The sequence below is a fragment of the Aquila chrysaetos genome, chromosome 5, assembly GCF_900496995.4.
Source record: "Aquila chrysaetos chrysaetos chromosome 5, bAquChr1.4, whole genome shotgun sequence".
Classification (NCBI taxonomy): domain Eukaryota; kingdom Metazoa; phylum Chordata; class Aves; order Accipitriformes; family Accipitridae; genus Aquila; species Aquila chrysaetos.
In genome coordinates, this window is record NC_044008.1 from 25,512,273 (window position 1) to 25,528,732 (window position 16,460).

General features: G+C 40.0%; 2 protein-coding genes across 7 annotated transcripts in view; one reads left to right on the forward strand and one right to left on the reverse strand.

The window, feature by feature from the left end:
* Window positions 1-16,460, reverse strand: part of PTPRZ1 (protein tyrosine phosphatase receptor type Z1) — a 152,883-nt gene that overhangs the window by 61,235 nt on the left and 75,188 nt on the right. For all 6 annotated transcript variants that reach the window (XM_030015112.2, XM_030015111.2, XM_030015110.2 and 3 more), the window contains exons 3-6: window positions 4,994-5,173; window positions 3,015-3,166; window positions 1,452-1,547; window positions 1,125-1,191 (exon numbers count right to left, since the gene is read on the reverse strand). In XM_030015112.2, coding sequence (XP_029870972.1) covers window positions 1,125-1,191; window positions 1,452-1,547; window positions 3,015-3,166; window positions 4,994-5,173 — 495 coding nt within the window. The remainder of the gene's footprint in view (window positions 1-1,124; window positions 1,192-1,451; window positions 1,548-3,014; window positions 3,167-4,993; window positions 5,174-16,460) is intronic.
* LOC115341720 lies at window positions 10,547-12,807 on the forward strand. The gene is made up of 2 exons (XM_030015119.2): window positions 10,547-12,155; window positions 12,385-12,807. Exons 1-2 carry the CDS (start codon window positions 11,008-11,010, stop codon window positions 12,407-12,409), a joined length of 1,173 nt encoding a protein of 390 aa, XP_029870979.1. The 5' UTR covers window positions 10,547-11,007; the 3' UTR covers window positions 12,410-12,807.

Below are 16,460 nucleotides of genomic sequence, written 5' to 3' on the forward strand. Positions count from 1 at the left end.
GCTTCCAACTGCATATAAAAATCCAGACATGTATGACTAAGAAAACTCACAGAATAAATCAGGCATTTATCTTGATTTAGCATTTAAAGAGTTGCAACTTCCTCATGATAGTTATATTTATTAATTTACACTTTCCGCTGTTGTTACAAATATTCAGTCTTGGGGTAAAGAAATCATAGAATATCTCAAGTTGGAAGGGACCCATAAGGATCATCGAGTCCAACTCCCTATGCCTCGCAGGACTACCTAAGATTAAACCATATGACAAGAGTGTCGTCCGGATGCTCCTTGAACTCTGACAGGCTTGGTGCCGTGCTCCAGGTGCTCCTTCCCTGAGGAGCCTGTTCCAGTGACTGACCACCCTCTCAGTGAAGAACCTTTTCCTAACGTCCAAGCTGAACTTCCCCTGACACAGCTTCATTCCATCTCCTCGTGTCCTTTCGCTGGTCACCAGAGAGAGGAGATCAGCACCTCCCCCTCCGCTGCCCCCCGTGAGGAAGGTGCAGACTGCCATGAGGTCACCCCTCAGCCTTCTCTTCTCCAAGATGAACAAACCAAGTGACTTCTGCTGCTCCTCGTAAGTCTTGAGACCTTTCACCATCTTGGTCGCCCTTCTCCGGACACACTCTAATAGTTTGATGTTCTTATACTGAGGTGCCCCAAAACTGCACACAGTGCTCGAGGTGGGGCCACACCAGTGCAGTGTAGACTGGGACAATCACCTCCCTCGGCCGGCCAGCTATGCTGTGCTTGATGCACCCCAGGACACAGTTGGCTCTTTTTGCTGCCGGGGCACGCTGCTGACACATACTCAACTTGCCATCAACCCAATCCCCCAGATCTTTTTGCACGGGGCTGCTCTCCAGCCTCTTGTTCCCCAGTTTGTACCAATAACCAGGACTACCCTGTCCCAAGTGCAGAATGTGGCACTTGCTCATGTTAAATTTCATACAGTTGGTGATTGCCCAGCTCTCTAGTCTATCCAGATGACTTCTGTTGTTCCTAACAAAATATACATATCTGAGCTCGACAGCCATGCTCCCCAATTTCTTTAAGGTCTCATAATTAAACTGAAATGGAATTTAGTCTAATCAGTAATCAATAAAACATGGAGGCAGACTTACCGAAACGACTAACACTATCTACTCCATTAATGATTGGATTATAATCCGGATTATCTTCTAGTCCAATCTGTTAAAAAGAAATAGCGTTTTTTTTAACAGTACAGGCTTCATGAAAAAAAATTGAAAGTTGCAGTTTACCACCAAAATTATAGATGACTTAAAGCAGAGCAAACGTATTTTGCCCATTTGCTTTTCCATAAGAATAAATTAGAAAGATATATGCAAATTTTTAACTCAGTGATCACACATTGGAACCAGTTAAATTCAGTTTGAACATCTGCCGTGTTTCAAAGCTTGTTTAATGACACAAAGATATATTTTGTTTACCTCAAACAAAATTGATAAAGCTCTTAACTTTCCATTTCCTTTAATTGCCTCTTCAAAATTTGTAAACTGATCTGCATCATAGCAGTAGATTTGCATCTGCAAATAAAAATATATTCAAATGTTATATATACACCAAAAATTTTAAAAAAAAAAAAATCAATGCAGTTATTTATATACCCATTTTGAGAAGAAATGTCCAAGCAATAAATTTAATTACAAATATACAGATTTTTTTATCTATGTCACATGCCTTATCTGAAGATATAGAATGGAATTCATCAGCTGTTAGCTATCTAAAAATGACCTCTCCTGGAAAACAACTAAGTATGCTGGAGCACAATGCTCTCCATGGATAATACAGTAAACCGAGACAACTTGCTGATACTGGACTTCTAACCTAGAGCACTTGGCTGAGATGAATCTTGAAATCAGTCGTAAAACATGAATAAGGTGGCAGGATGTCCCTACTGCATCTGTCTTGCAGTAAGTGTAGAGAAGCATTGGTAATAAAAGATTAATAGGTATTTTGGGCCCACATTTGACTGCTGTCATGGGCACTGGGTTTGTTGCACCCCTTCCTCTATTTCTCCAGATGCAGTTGGGAAATCTCCTCCAGGGCCGGGTCACCAACATGAACGGGGGAGTGTTCTGTTCCTACTAGCTTTTCATGTGATGATGATGGAGAATATTCTCTTCGATGCCTTGGCAGGACAGCTGGAGTGTGAGTGGGAATTTTTAAATGGCTAATGAGGTAAAGGAAATGACGCTACCCAGGGAAAGCTCCTGGCTCAGAGCTCTCAATGGAGTACAGGACAACCTTGGCTCTATTGCTTTGCTCTGCCATAGAAGTCCAAAGTGCTCATAGTGAGGAGCAGCACGGTCGCCTGCCACCACTATGTCTTTTTAGCTGGAAAGTGATCACAATGCCATGTTGAGGGTTGAAAGTTTGGTCTGCAGAGTGCCTTCGTGGATCTCAGGGAGAGCTGCTCCTCTCCTTCACCCCATCCCCATGCTGCTGCAAGCTATTTTGCCAAACCAGACAGGGGTACACTGGCCTGGCTGCCCATCAGTGCGGCTGCACCCAGGACCTGCTCTCACACGGTGGCTCCTGGCACGCTGCTGCCAGCTCTCTTTCCAGCCCAGCAACATGGGCCGCGCTTTGTCTCGGCAAGGCCCGGCAGCTCCCATGGGCTCTCAGCAAAGCCCCAGCTTTGAAAAGTCTGTTTATACTTTAAACAACTGACTGCTATGGAATATGATGGGCCAAACTTGTAGAAGCTTAACTGTTACTGGGACCTTGAACTTTGTCAGATTAGCAGGACCGACTCCTAATGTCATCTTAGAAGATGTGCACGAAAATGCAGTTTAGACATCCTCAACATGCCATGGAATAATGCCTTACGTTGTCCTTCTCAAATGCATCATTTAAATATTATTAATTTGGATTTAAGTGAATGATTATATTTGTAAATAGACTTTAATCAAGTGATAAACAAAAGTATTTAGTAAACAGTATTACTTTTTGCAGAATGACAAATCATCAAAATCTATTCTGTACTTTACCTCAAGAGGAAATTTTTGTCCTTCTAAACTATGTTCTGATCCGTCTGATGACACGTTGCATTTTCCCCAGTGAAAAGTGATCTTGCTTGCTTTGAATATGGTGTCTAAGCCACCTCCACTTACATAATAATCATTTGTCAGGTTAATTTCCACTGAACAAAGACAGAGAGAGAGGGGAAAAAAAAGGAGTGTCAATACAAAAGCCAGCCAAGACTCTCATATTTCAGTATTAGGTGGTAAAAGGTGAATATGATACACCTTTCCCCCTGTATTTCATAAGCAATTTGACAGGAAATAGGTTATTTAAACAAAGTAAGAAGTGTGGTAATTCACTATTAGCATGGAGGAATAAGTTTCATTTCATGCTGCAATTCATAAAATAGTCATCTAGTGAAGCGCACTATTATATTGGTCTCCTGTTGTCTGAAACTAGCCACAGAACTACGCTAAAAAGCTCAGAAAACTGGGTTAGCCACTAATCTGACCATCTAAGAAAAGAAATTCCTGATATACATAGCTTCCTGAAAGCACCTGTGCTTTTAACAAAAAGGAAAATACTCCCCCACTGTTATCATCATAATTCTAGATATAAATCATGAGGCAAAACATGAAAACAAAATTTTAGCCAGTTCCTAGGAGACCTGTCCTGTCTGTAAGACCCCTTAGCTGTGGGCCAATCTCCCATGGCAGAAGGTGATGACAGGTCTTCAGCAGGATATATAACTGTATGCAAACTGTAGATGGGACTGAGCATTTGTCTTCTAGAGGGAATGAGCAGGGTGGAATAGACCGAAGCCCCACATTTGGCTTTCCCACCTCCAGTGATTGTGAATTGTTTGACCTTTTGCTAAAACAGCACTAATGGAGTTCAGTTTCATTATGTTCCTTTCCTCAAGACCTTGAAGACAATTTTAACTGCAGAGCTTAGCAGTTCCTTTTATAATATCTGAATTGCTGTAGATGAGGAAGACCTCAGTTCACTTTCATGGACTTTAAAGAATGTTTCCTCAGGGATCTCTGAAAAGACGAATGCACTATTTATCTCATCTAGTAGGGCAAGAGGGATGTAAGTAATTTGTGGAGTAGTATGTAGGAAGTACATGATGGGGCCAAGAACAGAAATTAGGAATAATGAAACTAAACTAAACTAAAATATAAAACGGCTGGTCTTGGGGTCCCACTGGAACTGGTAGAAGGTCAAAGACAGTTGCTAAGAGATTCCCTCCTCCACACCTATGCCCAAAACAAGAAACAGTACTTCCAACAAGCAGCTTTTAGTTACTGCTATCCTGGATTTATACAGCAAAGTGGTTGCAAAAAGATTTGTCTGACAATGTAAATGCCACCATAAGCTTCTTTTATACTGGGAGAAATAGGCACTTGTAGGCGTAAATAATTTCTTTCTAAAATACACTTCTAAGATAGGTAAGACAAATCAGACCATAAAAGCACCTTTTTCTCTTCTCTGACTGCAAGAAGTCTAAGTGAGTAATTCAGATGCAAGTGTCTACATTTTAGGCGTCTATGTGTAGGTGAGATGAATCCCATCCTGAGTTTTTTGAAACCACAACTCATCCATGAAGTGCTTCCAGAGGAGTAGGTAATGTATTTATACTTTAAAAAAATCATTTCTGTATACTTGTTACAGAATCTGGATATGCAGTAATAATTATAATTTTTCATAGCAAATCCTAAATTAGTTTAGCTTCAGTGAAGTTCTCATGATGGGATGATGTGATTGCTTTGACTGTCTATGCACATAATTTTCATTTGTGTTTTAGTGATTTCTCCATTATGCTTGGCTATTGTCATCATCTGTTTTTTTTTTGTTTTTTTTTTTATTTAATGGATAAATTCAGAATGCACAAGCTAAGGAAAAGTGAAATGAAAATGTTTCATTAAAAGTCCTTGGTTGATTGTCCATCCTATATCACTTTTGTGACCTCATTTAACTTCAAACATGAAATCTGACTTTTTACCTGTTTTGCCAGTGTTGCGAATGAAAGTATCTTCCAAAGTTTCCTTTTCCCATCCATGGAATTTAAGTTTCTTCAGATTCACATTTACCTGGGTAAGATCTTCATCTATATTAATAGGAGACTGTTTGGCACCATTGCAGGCTGAATATTTCTTTCCCCAGTTCTTTTGGTTCAAAGTTCCTAGAAATCAAAACATTTGGGGTAAATAAAGTTAAAACCTGAACTGGCATCCATGTATTTTTTAATGTGGGAAAATTAAAACACAGTTTGCAATCTGTGACCAGAGTACCTGTCCTTCTTTTAGGCCTCATGTGTAGCAATACTTAGCACACCTACCATTGCATCATCCCACCTTCAACAGTTAAGTCACTATTTGACCATTTTAGACATCATACATACATGCTTCCGAATGTCTAGGGAAAGCAGAAAACAACAAAAAAACCCCTCACACACAATATGCAGAAATAATAAATAAAACAGGAAGGAAAAAAAAAAGCTTTCAAGTCAAAGAAATGGGCATTCAAAAATACTTGGTAATTACTGCAAAACCCTCCTTTCCAAATAACTCTTTTAATCATATGAATGTCATTAACGTTCCTTCTGCCCAATGAAGTCAGCCATCCAATAAGATTTTTAAATAAATAAAACCAATAAGATCTTTAAAAAAATCCTTACACAGAGGGAAAAAGGTAAAGTGATTCTACCCTGAAAAAGGAGGAAGGTTAGTGATGCTCTGGCTGGAGAGCCTGGCTGTATGGCCTGGCTTTGCCCGTGGAGGGCCATGCACGCACGCTCCAGCCGTCACCCTTTGCAGCTGCTGGGTGAGAGCAGGCAGGAGGTCCTGCGCTGCAGCAGGGCACCTTCTCCAGGGCACAGGGGCTGGCACGGCATTTCACCGTGGCCAGTTCAGACATAGACAACATGGACACAGACAGCACGTCCTTCACCAAAGACCTGATTATTTTCCGTGAGAAATGCTCAAGTACTCTACAGGTCAGCGTGAGGTGTTAGCAGCTGCTCTGAGAATCTTTTGTTTATAAAATACGGTAATATAAATGATACAATATTTAGTGTGTGTTTATGCGTTTGCATACATAAACATATTTTTTCCTGACAGGGAATTCTGGTAACACTTCAAAGGGCTAATTAAAACCAAGAGCTGACTGCACAGACCTAAGAAAGTATAATTGCTTCAGTTAGCTTCCCACTTACTAGTAGTTAAGAGCTAATATTAGTGCATCCAATGCACACATTTAAATTCTATTAGACATGCTGAAATAAGCCAGTGCTCATTTACAAGCTGCTGTGCTACAGCCAAGTCTGTCAGCGGAAGATTTGCTATGTTGTACCCCAGGTAAGGACAGCGCTCATACTGCACTCAGAAAACTCGGGAGAGGGGAGAAGAGATGCAGCCAGTCCTGTAACCATGACAATAGGCAGTAATACAAGATGCCAATCTGGATAGCTAGCTACCTAGAAACAAACCTGAGCTAAATTATTCAACAAGTATCAAGTCAAGCAAGTTACCAATATCACCTTGCCGCAACAGAAGTACTGCAGGTCAGATGATATATAAGCCCATTTACTTCTTGTAAACAGCAACAGAAGAAACTGTTGGGCACAACAGCCAAGCAAACCAAAATGAGTTTAAGTCATAATGTTATGAATCTGAATATCCTGCAGGTGGGGATTAGAGCCCTGTACCAAGCAAGCAGTGGCCCCTTGGGAATGGCACATGGGGTAAGCTTCCAGCTCCCCCTCAAGTCACACTTCTCCTGGACATTAGCTGTCAGTTACAGTTTATCACCCAGGCAAATAATGCAATATCCTCATTTCTAATGTGCTTTTCATAAGAAAAGAGTGGCTAATATTTTACCTTCTCTCTCAAAAGCTTCCCTTAAGAAATTCTGAGCCCAAGCCAACCAAAACTTGGAGATTAATCTGCTCAGATAGTCTACAGTGAATATTCTAACAAATATTGAAGGCTTTTAAAACGAAGAAAGCCAATTTTATTTAAATACACACTAGAATAATTAACTTTGTAAACAGAAGAGCCCTCAAACATGGTCAGACAGGACAGAAATAACAATTCTTGGCTTGCCCCGTGCATCCTTGCAGACAGGCCCTTGTTTCCAGGTCTGCTTTCAGCCAGCTCGGTGATTTTCCAAGCTGCAGCAAACTCTTCAGAGCTCTGCCTGGCTCTTTGAAAGTCTCTGCCAGTTTCGGCCAGGCTAGCTGCCCATGCCCATCCCTTGGAGTTAGGCTGTGCTCCCCGCTCTGTGCTCTGTTTCTTTTGCTCCTTCTTTTTGCCACAGCCCAAGACTTCCCCAGGCTCCTGCTGTTGCCCCAAGGCAGTAGAAATCTCCTTTCTCTTTCCACTGACATACCCACTCCCATTGCTCACCTGCCGTCTCTCCTTCAGAACATCATCATGAATCTTTTCCCAACACACATTCCCCTTATTCTGCTCTTTTCACCACTGACATTAGAACTGACTGAAAATACAGCTCTTCTCTCTCTCCCACTAGGGTACTTTTGGCTATTTTCTTCCATGCTTCTTTTGATGAATGCAAATATCCCATTTTTGCATTGTCCCTTTAAATTCCCTACTATCCACTATCACGTCCAATTAAAACAAATACATTAAAATTAGAGAAACTATAATCTCCTTCCAAATTTCCTGGTTTCATATTTTGTGGTTTTGTTATGTAGAATGTAAATTCTTTGACTTGATAGTCATTATCTGTGCCTCAGTGTATAATGTAACAAATCCCTAGCATGAAGCTAATGATAACATTAGTAATAGCTCATTCCAGAAGACAGTGTCATGCCAACACTGTAATCTGTCACAACGTCCTGAGCCAGGGCACGTGGAGTTATGTAGGATGCTGGCTGTAGGCAGTACGGCAATGCTGTGGCCCAGCCAAGAAAGTTTGTTCTTTCAGTCTGGATGTGAAGCTTTTCGTAAGTATTGCCAGAAAGAAATGAGGGAAATTAGAAGGCTTGGTGAGATGAAGAACATTATTTCCTGTCCCCCAGAAAGGCCTCAAACCTATGAGATGATCTTGCTAAAAAGATTTGATAATGTTATGCCTTTTCTCTGTGTAGGAACAAAGGCAATTCAGTCAAGTAAGTGATTATAATAAAAGGATTCTCCTTTCATAACTTCGTTGTTTACACCTTACTGAAATCTTACAGCATCTATGAATCTTTATGCCCCGAAGAAAGTTTTAAAACAGTGACTTTCTTGTTATTACATATTGCCATACACTCACCAATAGTCACAGGAAGAAGCTGATCTATGTATATTATGTACAAAAAAGATGCAAATACTGTTTCAGCTACTCTCTGGTTGACAAAAAGAAAAGTGTCTATCCTATCTGTGTGAATGCTAGCTTGAAATCACCAAGGACAAATAAAAAAAGTATTTCATGGTTGCAGAGGACAAGAGATAAGACTTCCAGCTACAACAAATTAACTGAATGCTCCAAATCAATGCTCCTGCTGGCAAATCTGAATAGGTATTTGACAACTTTTAATCAGTTTTCTTCTTTGTGGTCCAGCAGCTGGTGTAGCTGAAAAAGCTACATAAGCAAAGGACACCATTATTGCTTACAACTGCAGAAGTACAAGCGATCTCAGCACTGAGGAACACAGGCAATGTAGAAGCTCTCTTTCTAAGGTAAAAATGATACTGAGCTCAGTAATGAGGAACAAGACCTGTGTTCATTTTGCATGTCAAGAGGAAAATCACACTTGTATAACTACTGAGAAGTTGCAACATAGATCAAAAGCTATGGAATTAAATGTACAGGAAATCATTGGCAGGCTCCAGTCTGGGGCAGGAACATGGGGAATTCCAGAAGGAACTGGAGTTCACTCATGATGATCCAAATTACATTTGAGGAGCAAAATAGATGTTTATGCATAAATTCTGCAAATGTTGGAGCAGATAATGGTGTGTCTGTATTAGCAAGTAGCGCAGACCAATGATTGGGTTTATAGAGTGAAACAGTTGGCGTTGAGGACCACGTGTCCATACCATACGGCTTTCAGAAGGTTTTTACCTCAGCCTAGCTCTGTTTGGTCCCATGGGCTGAATGCCCATCAGCTGGTGAAGTGCATTAGGTATGTTCCTGCAGCATGTCTCCTGTTGATTATCAGTTGAGATGAACCCACATCACACACTGTGAGACAACTCTACCTTGCGAACCAAAGCTTGGCAAGCAGGGCGCAGCCAGGAGATTTGCTTCAGAAGTCCACTCCCGATCTGAACTAAAGCATTAACGTAAATGCATCTGGTATAGGCAGCAGGTGGTGAAACTGCTGCCGTTTACATGACTTGCAGAAAGCCAAACTAAAAGCAAAAGAACCAAATGTTTTTAAACAAGAGCAGATTGTTTTACTGTAGGTGTTATGATGGAAATCATAAATCAAAGCCATGCCAGCCATTTTGAAAAATATTGTTGAAACTGAGCTTTGAAAATTAATTCCTCCAAACTGTGCGTTGGAAATCTGAGGAGAATAAAAATGTGCATGATATATCTTGAAGAGTGCACAGAGGAAGCAATGTTTGTCAAAGCTGTCAGCTTTGAAAAAGTAACTGACAATTCACAATGAATGAAAACGAGCCCGAACAAAGCAAATTACAAGTTAATGGTAGGCTGCCTATACCATAACCTTTACCTCTCTTGCCTGGGGCAGAATGTCCAAAGAAAACATTCCTACTCTTTATTTCTAGGAAATGTTCATACCTAATTCTGCTCCTCATCCTTAGCCCCAGTGATCCCATCCCTGCAACAAGCATCCAATTCTCATTCCATACTTCACTTCTATCTGCTGCTGTCTTTAGAAGATCTGGCCCACAAGGTGTTACTGCACTTCTGTCTTTTGTAAAAACACTTGAAAGAAAAGCATCTGTCAAACAACTCTCTGTGTGTTGGTATCCTATGCAAGTGGAAAGAGTGAGGAGGGCTGAAGACAAGCTGTGAAACTGAGTGGGCTGTGGTCCTTGCAGCAACTTGCCAGGAGAGGGGTTTCTCAGCGTGCTCACACACTACTACGTGTGGGTCTGCTTGTTAAAGATCATATTTGTTTCTCAAACAACCATATAATTCACAAAAAAGGTGCTTGCATAAGCTATCTCTTGAAGTGCTTTGCTTAACAGGAAACAGAGACTAAAGCTGACAGGAAAAAGAGACTGAAGCTGACAGGAAACAGAAACTAAAACTGAACATACACCTTGAAGTAAACGATAAATCACAAGATTGTTTGCTGAAGACTCTTGAAAAACAACTCTGAAAACTACAACACAGCAAAATAAAGGTTATCCGAAAATAACTGAGGAAGACTTCAATCTTCTGCCTCAACGACCATCAGGAAACAGAAAACGACCCCCTAACAATAACTGAAACACGCGCAGAGTATCTCCATTACTTCATGAACACGGAAGTAAAGATGTATAAAAAGGGACTGTTTAAACTGTTTAGCGCGGCAGTTGGCGGAGCGGAGACGCCCCTGTCGCCCAGCGCTGCTTTTGCTCATATCCTGCTTACTATAATTAATAAAAAATTTCAATTGATCATTACGGTTAATAGACTCAATTTATAACAATTTATGGTGCCGTGACTCGGATAAGGAAGAGTAGGGATACAGTCCTTCAGGGGGGGCGCCCCGCAAGATTTTTGCGGCTCTGAGGAGGCTGTTTCTTTTTACTAAAATCCTTACCGACGAACCTAAATTAAAGGATATCGAGCAAAAAGGAACCGGTAAGATCCCATAAATTTTGTGCACGAAAGTCCGGACGAAGACGCAGGAGGCGTAGGGACGCGTGAGTATAACGCGGGATACCGTTCGGTCGGGGTCGGGTTTTCCTGGAATACGCTAATTGAGAGGTTCGATATACTGAACCAAGTGAGTGTGGACCCTTAAGTACTGCGTTTCCCAACTCCCGCGAGGGACTGGGCCAGGAACAAGGGGAACGTGTGTGTGTGTGAAAGAAGGTATTCCAGAAGATGGGTTCGAAGAATAGTAAGCCTTCGATTCCCATGGGTGGGTTACCCAAGGTACCTAAGGATACGCCCCTAGGACATATTCTGAGTAACTGGAAAAACTTTCCTGGAACGTCTGGGAAAAAGAAACATAAAATGATCAGTTATTGTACAAAAGTTTGGGGAGGGAAACAGATTTCTAAATCTGTATATTGGCCAGTATATGGGTCAGAGGAAGATTGGGTAAGGCAGCAACTAAATCTCTGGGTTAATACTAAAACACCATTCAACCCAGAAGAGAGTGACTATGCAAAAATATGGATACAATGTCCACAAGACACAATGTCTCTCTATCCAGTTAGTGAAACGAAAGAGAAACGTGAAAAACGAAAAGAGGAATTGGAAGAGAGTCTCTTAGTCCCACCTCCATATGCCCCACCACCCATACAGGCGCCAGCGATACCCCAGGCACCTGCTTTGCCATCAGAACCGAACCCAGGTTCTCCCCCTTCAAGGCCCAGAACTCGTAGTCAGAAAGGAACTACTCAAATATACCCTTTAAGGGAAATACCTATGGGGGGAGCCCAACCTGAAATAGGGTTTATATCGGTTCCCTTAAATTCGGCTGATCTTAGAGATTTTAAAAAAGAGGAGATGGGGAATCTAATAGAAGACCCCATAGGAGTGGCCGAGAGATTGGACCAGTTTCTAGGTCCTAATATATACACCTGGGACGAAATGCAGTCAATACTTACTCGTTTATTTACAACCGAAGAACGAGAGATGATCCGGCGTGCAGGAATGAGGCTCTGGGATATACAACATGCCCAAGGACCTCAAGCTGATACTAAATGGCCACTTCAAAGACCTAATTGGAGTAATCAAGATCCAAATCATAGAGTCCATATGCAGGACTTAAGAACTATAGTAATCCAGGGTATCCGAGAAGCTGTCCCTCGGGGTCAAAACATCAATAAGGCCTTTAATGAAAGACAGAAAAAAGATGAGAGTCCAACTGACTGGCTGGAGCGCTTAAGAAAAGCACTCCAGTTATACTCAGGGCTAGATCCTGACACACCCTTAGGACAAGCCCTTCTAAAAACTCAATTCGTGGCAAAATCCTGGGAAGATATAAGAAAGAAAATCGAAAAATTGGAAAATTGGCAGGACAGGGGATTAGATGAATTATTACGAGAAGCTCAGAAGGTATATGTAAGACGAGAAGAGGAAAGCCATAGAAGACAGATAAAAATGATGGTTGCAGCAGTGAGAGAAGGACAAAAGGTGGCGTCCCGAGACTATAGATCAAAGGGAACAGACGCTGAGATAAATATAAGGAAAGAACAAGGATGTTGTTTTTATTGCGGAAAGAAAGGACATATAAAAAAGAATTGTAGGCAGAGGATCAGAGATGAAGAGATTGTAAAATCAGAATAGGATAGTCAGGGGCTCTACCTTTTAGGGGATCGGAGTCATCCAGAGCCCTTGATAAAATTGAAAATAGGTCCCCAAAAACAGGAGTTCACCTTTTTAATAGATACTGGAGCTGAAAAATCAACAATTAGACAATTACCTATGGGTTGTAAATTGTCTCCTGAAAAGGTCCAAGTCATTGGAGCTAAGGGAGAACCGTTTGAAGTAAATAAAATTAAGGATGTATTATTTGAAACAAATAATATATATGGAATAGGTGAACTCCTTCTCGTCCCTGAAGCAGAATATAATTTATTGGGACGAGATTTAATTATAGAATTGAAATTGGAAATCAAAGTAGAAGATAAGAAATTAAAGGTGTCAATATATCCTTTAAATGTTACAGATGAAGAAATGATAAATCCTGATGTATGGTATTCACCGAACACCATAAGTAAACTTGATATGATTCCCTTCGAGATACAAATTAAGAACCCGAATATCCCAGTCAGGATTAAACAATATCCTTTATCACTCGAAGGAAGAAGAGGATTAAAACCAGAAATTGACAGATTAATAGCACAGGGAATATTGGAACCCTGCATGTCCCCTTTTAATACTCCTATTTTACCGGTAAAGAAACCCAATGGAACGTACCGATTAGTACATGATTTAAGAGAAATTAATAAAAGAACAATTACACGCTTTCCGGTAGTAGCTAATCCGTATACCCTACTCAGTAAACTAGGACCACAGAAATCATGGTATAGTGTTATAGATTTAAAAGATGCATTTTGGGCTTGTCCCCTTGCTAAACAAAGTAGGGATTATTTTGCATTTGAATGGGAAGATCCTGAGACAAATAGAAAGCAACAATTGAGATGGACTGTGTTACCTCAAGGGTTCACAGAATCTCCCAATTTGTTTGGACAAGCTTTAGAAAAATTATTAGAAGACTTTCACGTACAAACCGAGAATATTTTGCTTCAATATGTAGATGATTTATTAATAGCTGGAGAATCGAGAAACAAAGTATTAGAAGATAGCGTGAAATTATTAAACTTTTTGGCAGAAAAAGGCCTAAAAGTTTCAAAAGACAAACTGCAGTTTGTAGAGGAAAAGGTCAAATACCTAGGGCATTATTTGTTCAAAGGGAAAAAGATATTGGACCCAGAACGAATTAAAGGGATCCTGGAGTTAAATATGCCCAGGACCAAAAGACAAATTAGACAGGTATTAGGCCTATTCGGATATTGTAGACAGTGGATAGAAAATTATAGTTATAAAACCAAATTTTTGTATAATCAATTAGTTCAAGATAAAGTCCCTAAGTGGACACCAGGAGAAGAAGAACAATTTAAGAAATTGAAACTTGAATTGAGCCAAGCCCCAGTACTAAGCTTACCTGATTTAAAACGGCCCTTTCATCTGTTTGTGAATGTACATGAAGGAACTGCCTTTGGAGTATTAACTCAAGAATGGGCCGGTCAGAAGAAACCCGTAGGATATCTTTCAAAAATATTAGACCCAGTTAGTAGGGGCTGGCCAACATGTTTACAAATCATCGTTGCTGCTGCTTTATTACTAGAAGAGACAAATCGGATAACTTTTAATGGGGAAATCATTTTATACGCACCCTCATAATATACGAGGGATATTACAACAGAAAGCCGAAAAGTGGTTAACAGATAGTAGACTCCTGAAATATGAAGGGATACTTATAGAGTCACCCAAACTGACCATAAAACCTACAGGAGCCGTAAACCCTGCAGAATTTCTATACCCTGGAGAAAATTCACTACTGATTCATGACTGCTTTCAAGCAATAGAGCAACAAACAAAAATACGCCCGGACTTGGAAGAGGAAGAATTAGAGCAGGGAGAAAAACTGTTTGTTGACGGCTCCTCGAGAATAGTAGAAGGAAAAAGGATTTCTGGATATGCGGTAATAAAAATGGAAAATGAAACTTTTCAAGTAATAGAATCAGGACCTTTAAGTGCTAATTGGTCAGCTCAGGCGTGTGAATTGTATGCTCTTTGGAGAGCGTTACTATACTTATCACAGAAAATAGGTACTATCTATACCGATTCAAGATATGCCTACGGAGTAGTGCATACGTTTGGAAAAATATGGGAAGAAAGGGGTTTTGTAAATTCACAAGGAAAAGACCTAATACACCCTGAACTTATTAAACAAGTGTTAACTGCCTTAAGAGAACCAGAACAAATTGCCATAGTCCATGTTAAGGGACACCAAAAAGGACTATCTTATCAAATCAGAGGGAATAATATTGCAGATCAAGAAGCTAAAAGGGTGGCAGGAAATAAGACAATGACTCTGAATAATAATCTTGATAGTGTAAAACTTTATAGTTTTTCACAATATGAAACCAAGAAACTAAAAGAAATGAAAGTACAAGAGATAAATAATAAATGGATCCTACCTGATGGCAGAGAAGTTTTGCCTAAGGCAGTGGCCAATTCGATTCTAACAAAAATTCATATGAAAACACATTGGGGAACGCAAGCACTAGTAGACTATTTTGAACAAATGTATTCATGTATAGGAATATATAATATTGCTAAAACCATAACAGCTACCTGTAGAACTTGTCAGAGAGTAAATAGAATCCGTATAAAAGGGAAGTCTTTTGGGGGACGGCCACCCGCATATAAACCATTTACCAGAGTTCAGATTGATTTCACAGAATTACCTAAGGTTGGACGTTATAAATATTTGTTGGTAATGGTAGATCATTTAACACAATATGTAGAGGCATTCCCTACTTCAAGAGCAACTGCTAATCAGGTCACAAAAACGTTATTGGAACACATTATACCCCGATATGGAAATATCGAGGTAATAGATTCGGATAGAGGACCTCATTTTGTGTCAAAAATTGTACAAGATTTAACAAATATCCTGGGGATTAAGTGGGAATATCATACTCCATGGCATCCCCAGAGTTCAGGAAGAGTAGAACGAATGAATGGAGAATTGAAAAATACATTAACAAAATTAATCATTGAAACTAAACTATCATGGGTAAAATGTTTACCCATGGCCTTATTAATATTACGAACAAGGCCTAGGGCGGACCTAGGAATTTCAGCCTTTGAAATGATGTATGGAATGCCTTATAGAATAGAAGAACCACAAGATCATGTATTAATACGAGACAATATGATAAACGAATATATATCCCTATTGTCTAAGCATAGAAACATGTTATGGAAAAAAGGACTTTTAGTGCAACGACCGCCATTGGATCTAAAAATACATAATATTGAACCAGGAGAATGGGTGATGGTGAAAGCTTGGAGAGAGGAAAGCTTAAAACCTAAATGGGAAGGACCTTACCTTGTTCTGCTTACTACAGAAACAGCTGTCAGAACTGCTGAACGAGGGTGGACCCATGCCAGTCGAATTAAAGGACCAGTAACTCCACCGAATTGGAAAATAGTTAGCACACCGGGTGATACGAAGCTGACTCTACGAAGATAAGTGATGATAAGGACTCTGACAGAACCTATCTCAATATTACCTTTTGGTGTAAAGTGTATAATATTCTTTTTATTTGCAATAGGAATATCATTGTTAGTATATTATTTGTGGAAGTATACTAAGTGTGCTCGCGGCATTTGTTAATCATCCATGCAACTCAACATAGAATATAGAAAGTGGGTAGAAATAGGTAATATATATATACATAATATACGATTAAGGTGTAACGACAAACAGTGCAATTGTTACCCATTTGTATGTTTTAAGTGTAAAGTATGCCAAGATAAATGGTGGACACACTGTCACGACGGATATCCTCCTAACGGTGTTTGTGGACAGTGTTACAGATTTGAGAGACTATTAACAGATTGGAGATTAAAAAAATTAGAATTGAAACAAGAAATAATAGAAGGATCCCCTCAATGGTGGGACATCTTTACTAAAGGGATACACCCCCAATATTATTGTTACCATTCAAATGAACCAGTCCCTTTTGTGACTGAGATTGTGGCTGTCCAGTGCCGACGGGGAGTTCAAACAATACCGTGTTGTGCCCCAT

Coding starts and splice junctions, on each gene's coding strand:
- LOC115341720 (XM_030015119.2), top strand. CDS start 11,008: ATGGGTTCGAAGAATAGTAAGCCTTCGATTCCCATGGGTGGGTTACCC. Junction 12,156..12,384: donor TTGGAAAATTGGCAGGACAG/GGGATTAGATGA, acceptor AATTGTAGGCAG/AGGATCAGAGATGAAGAGAT.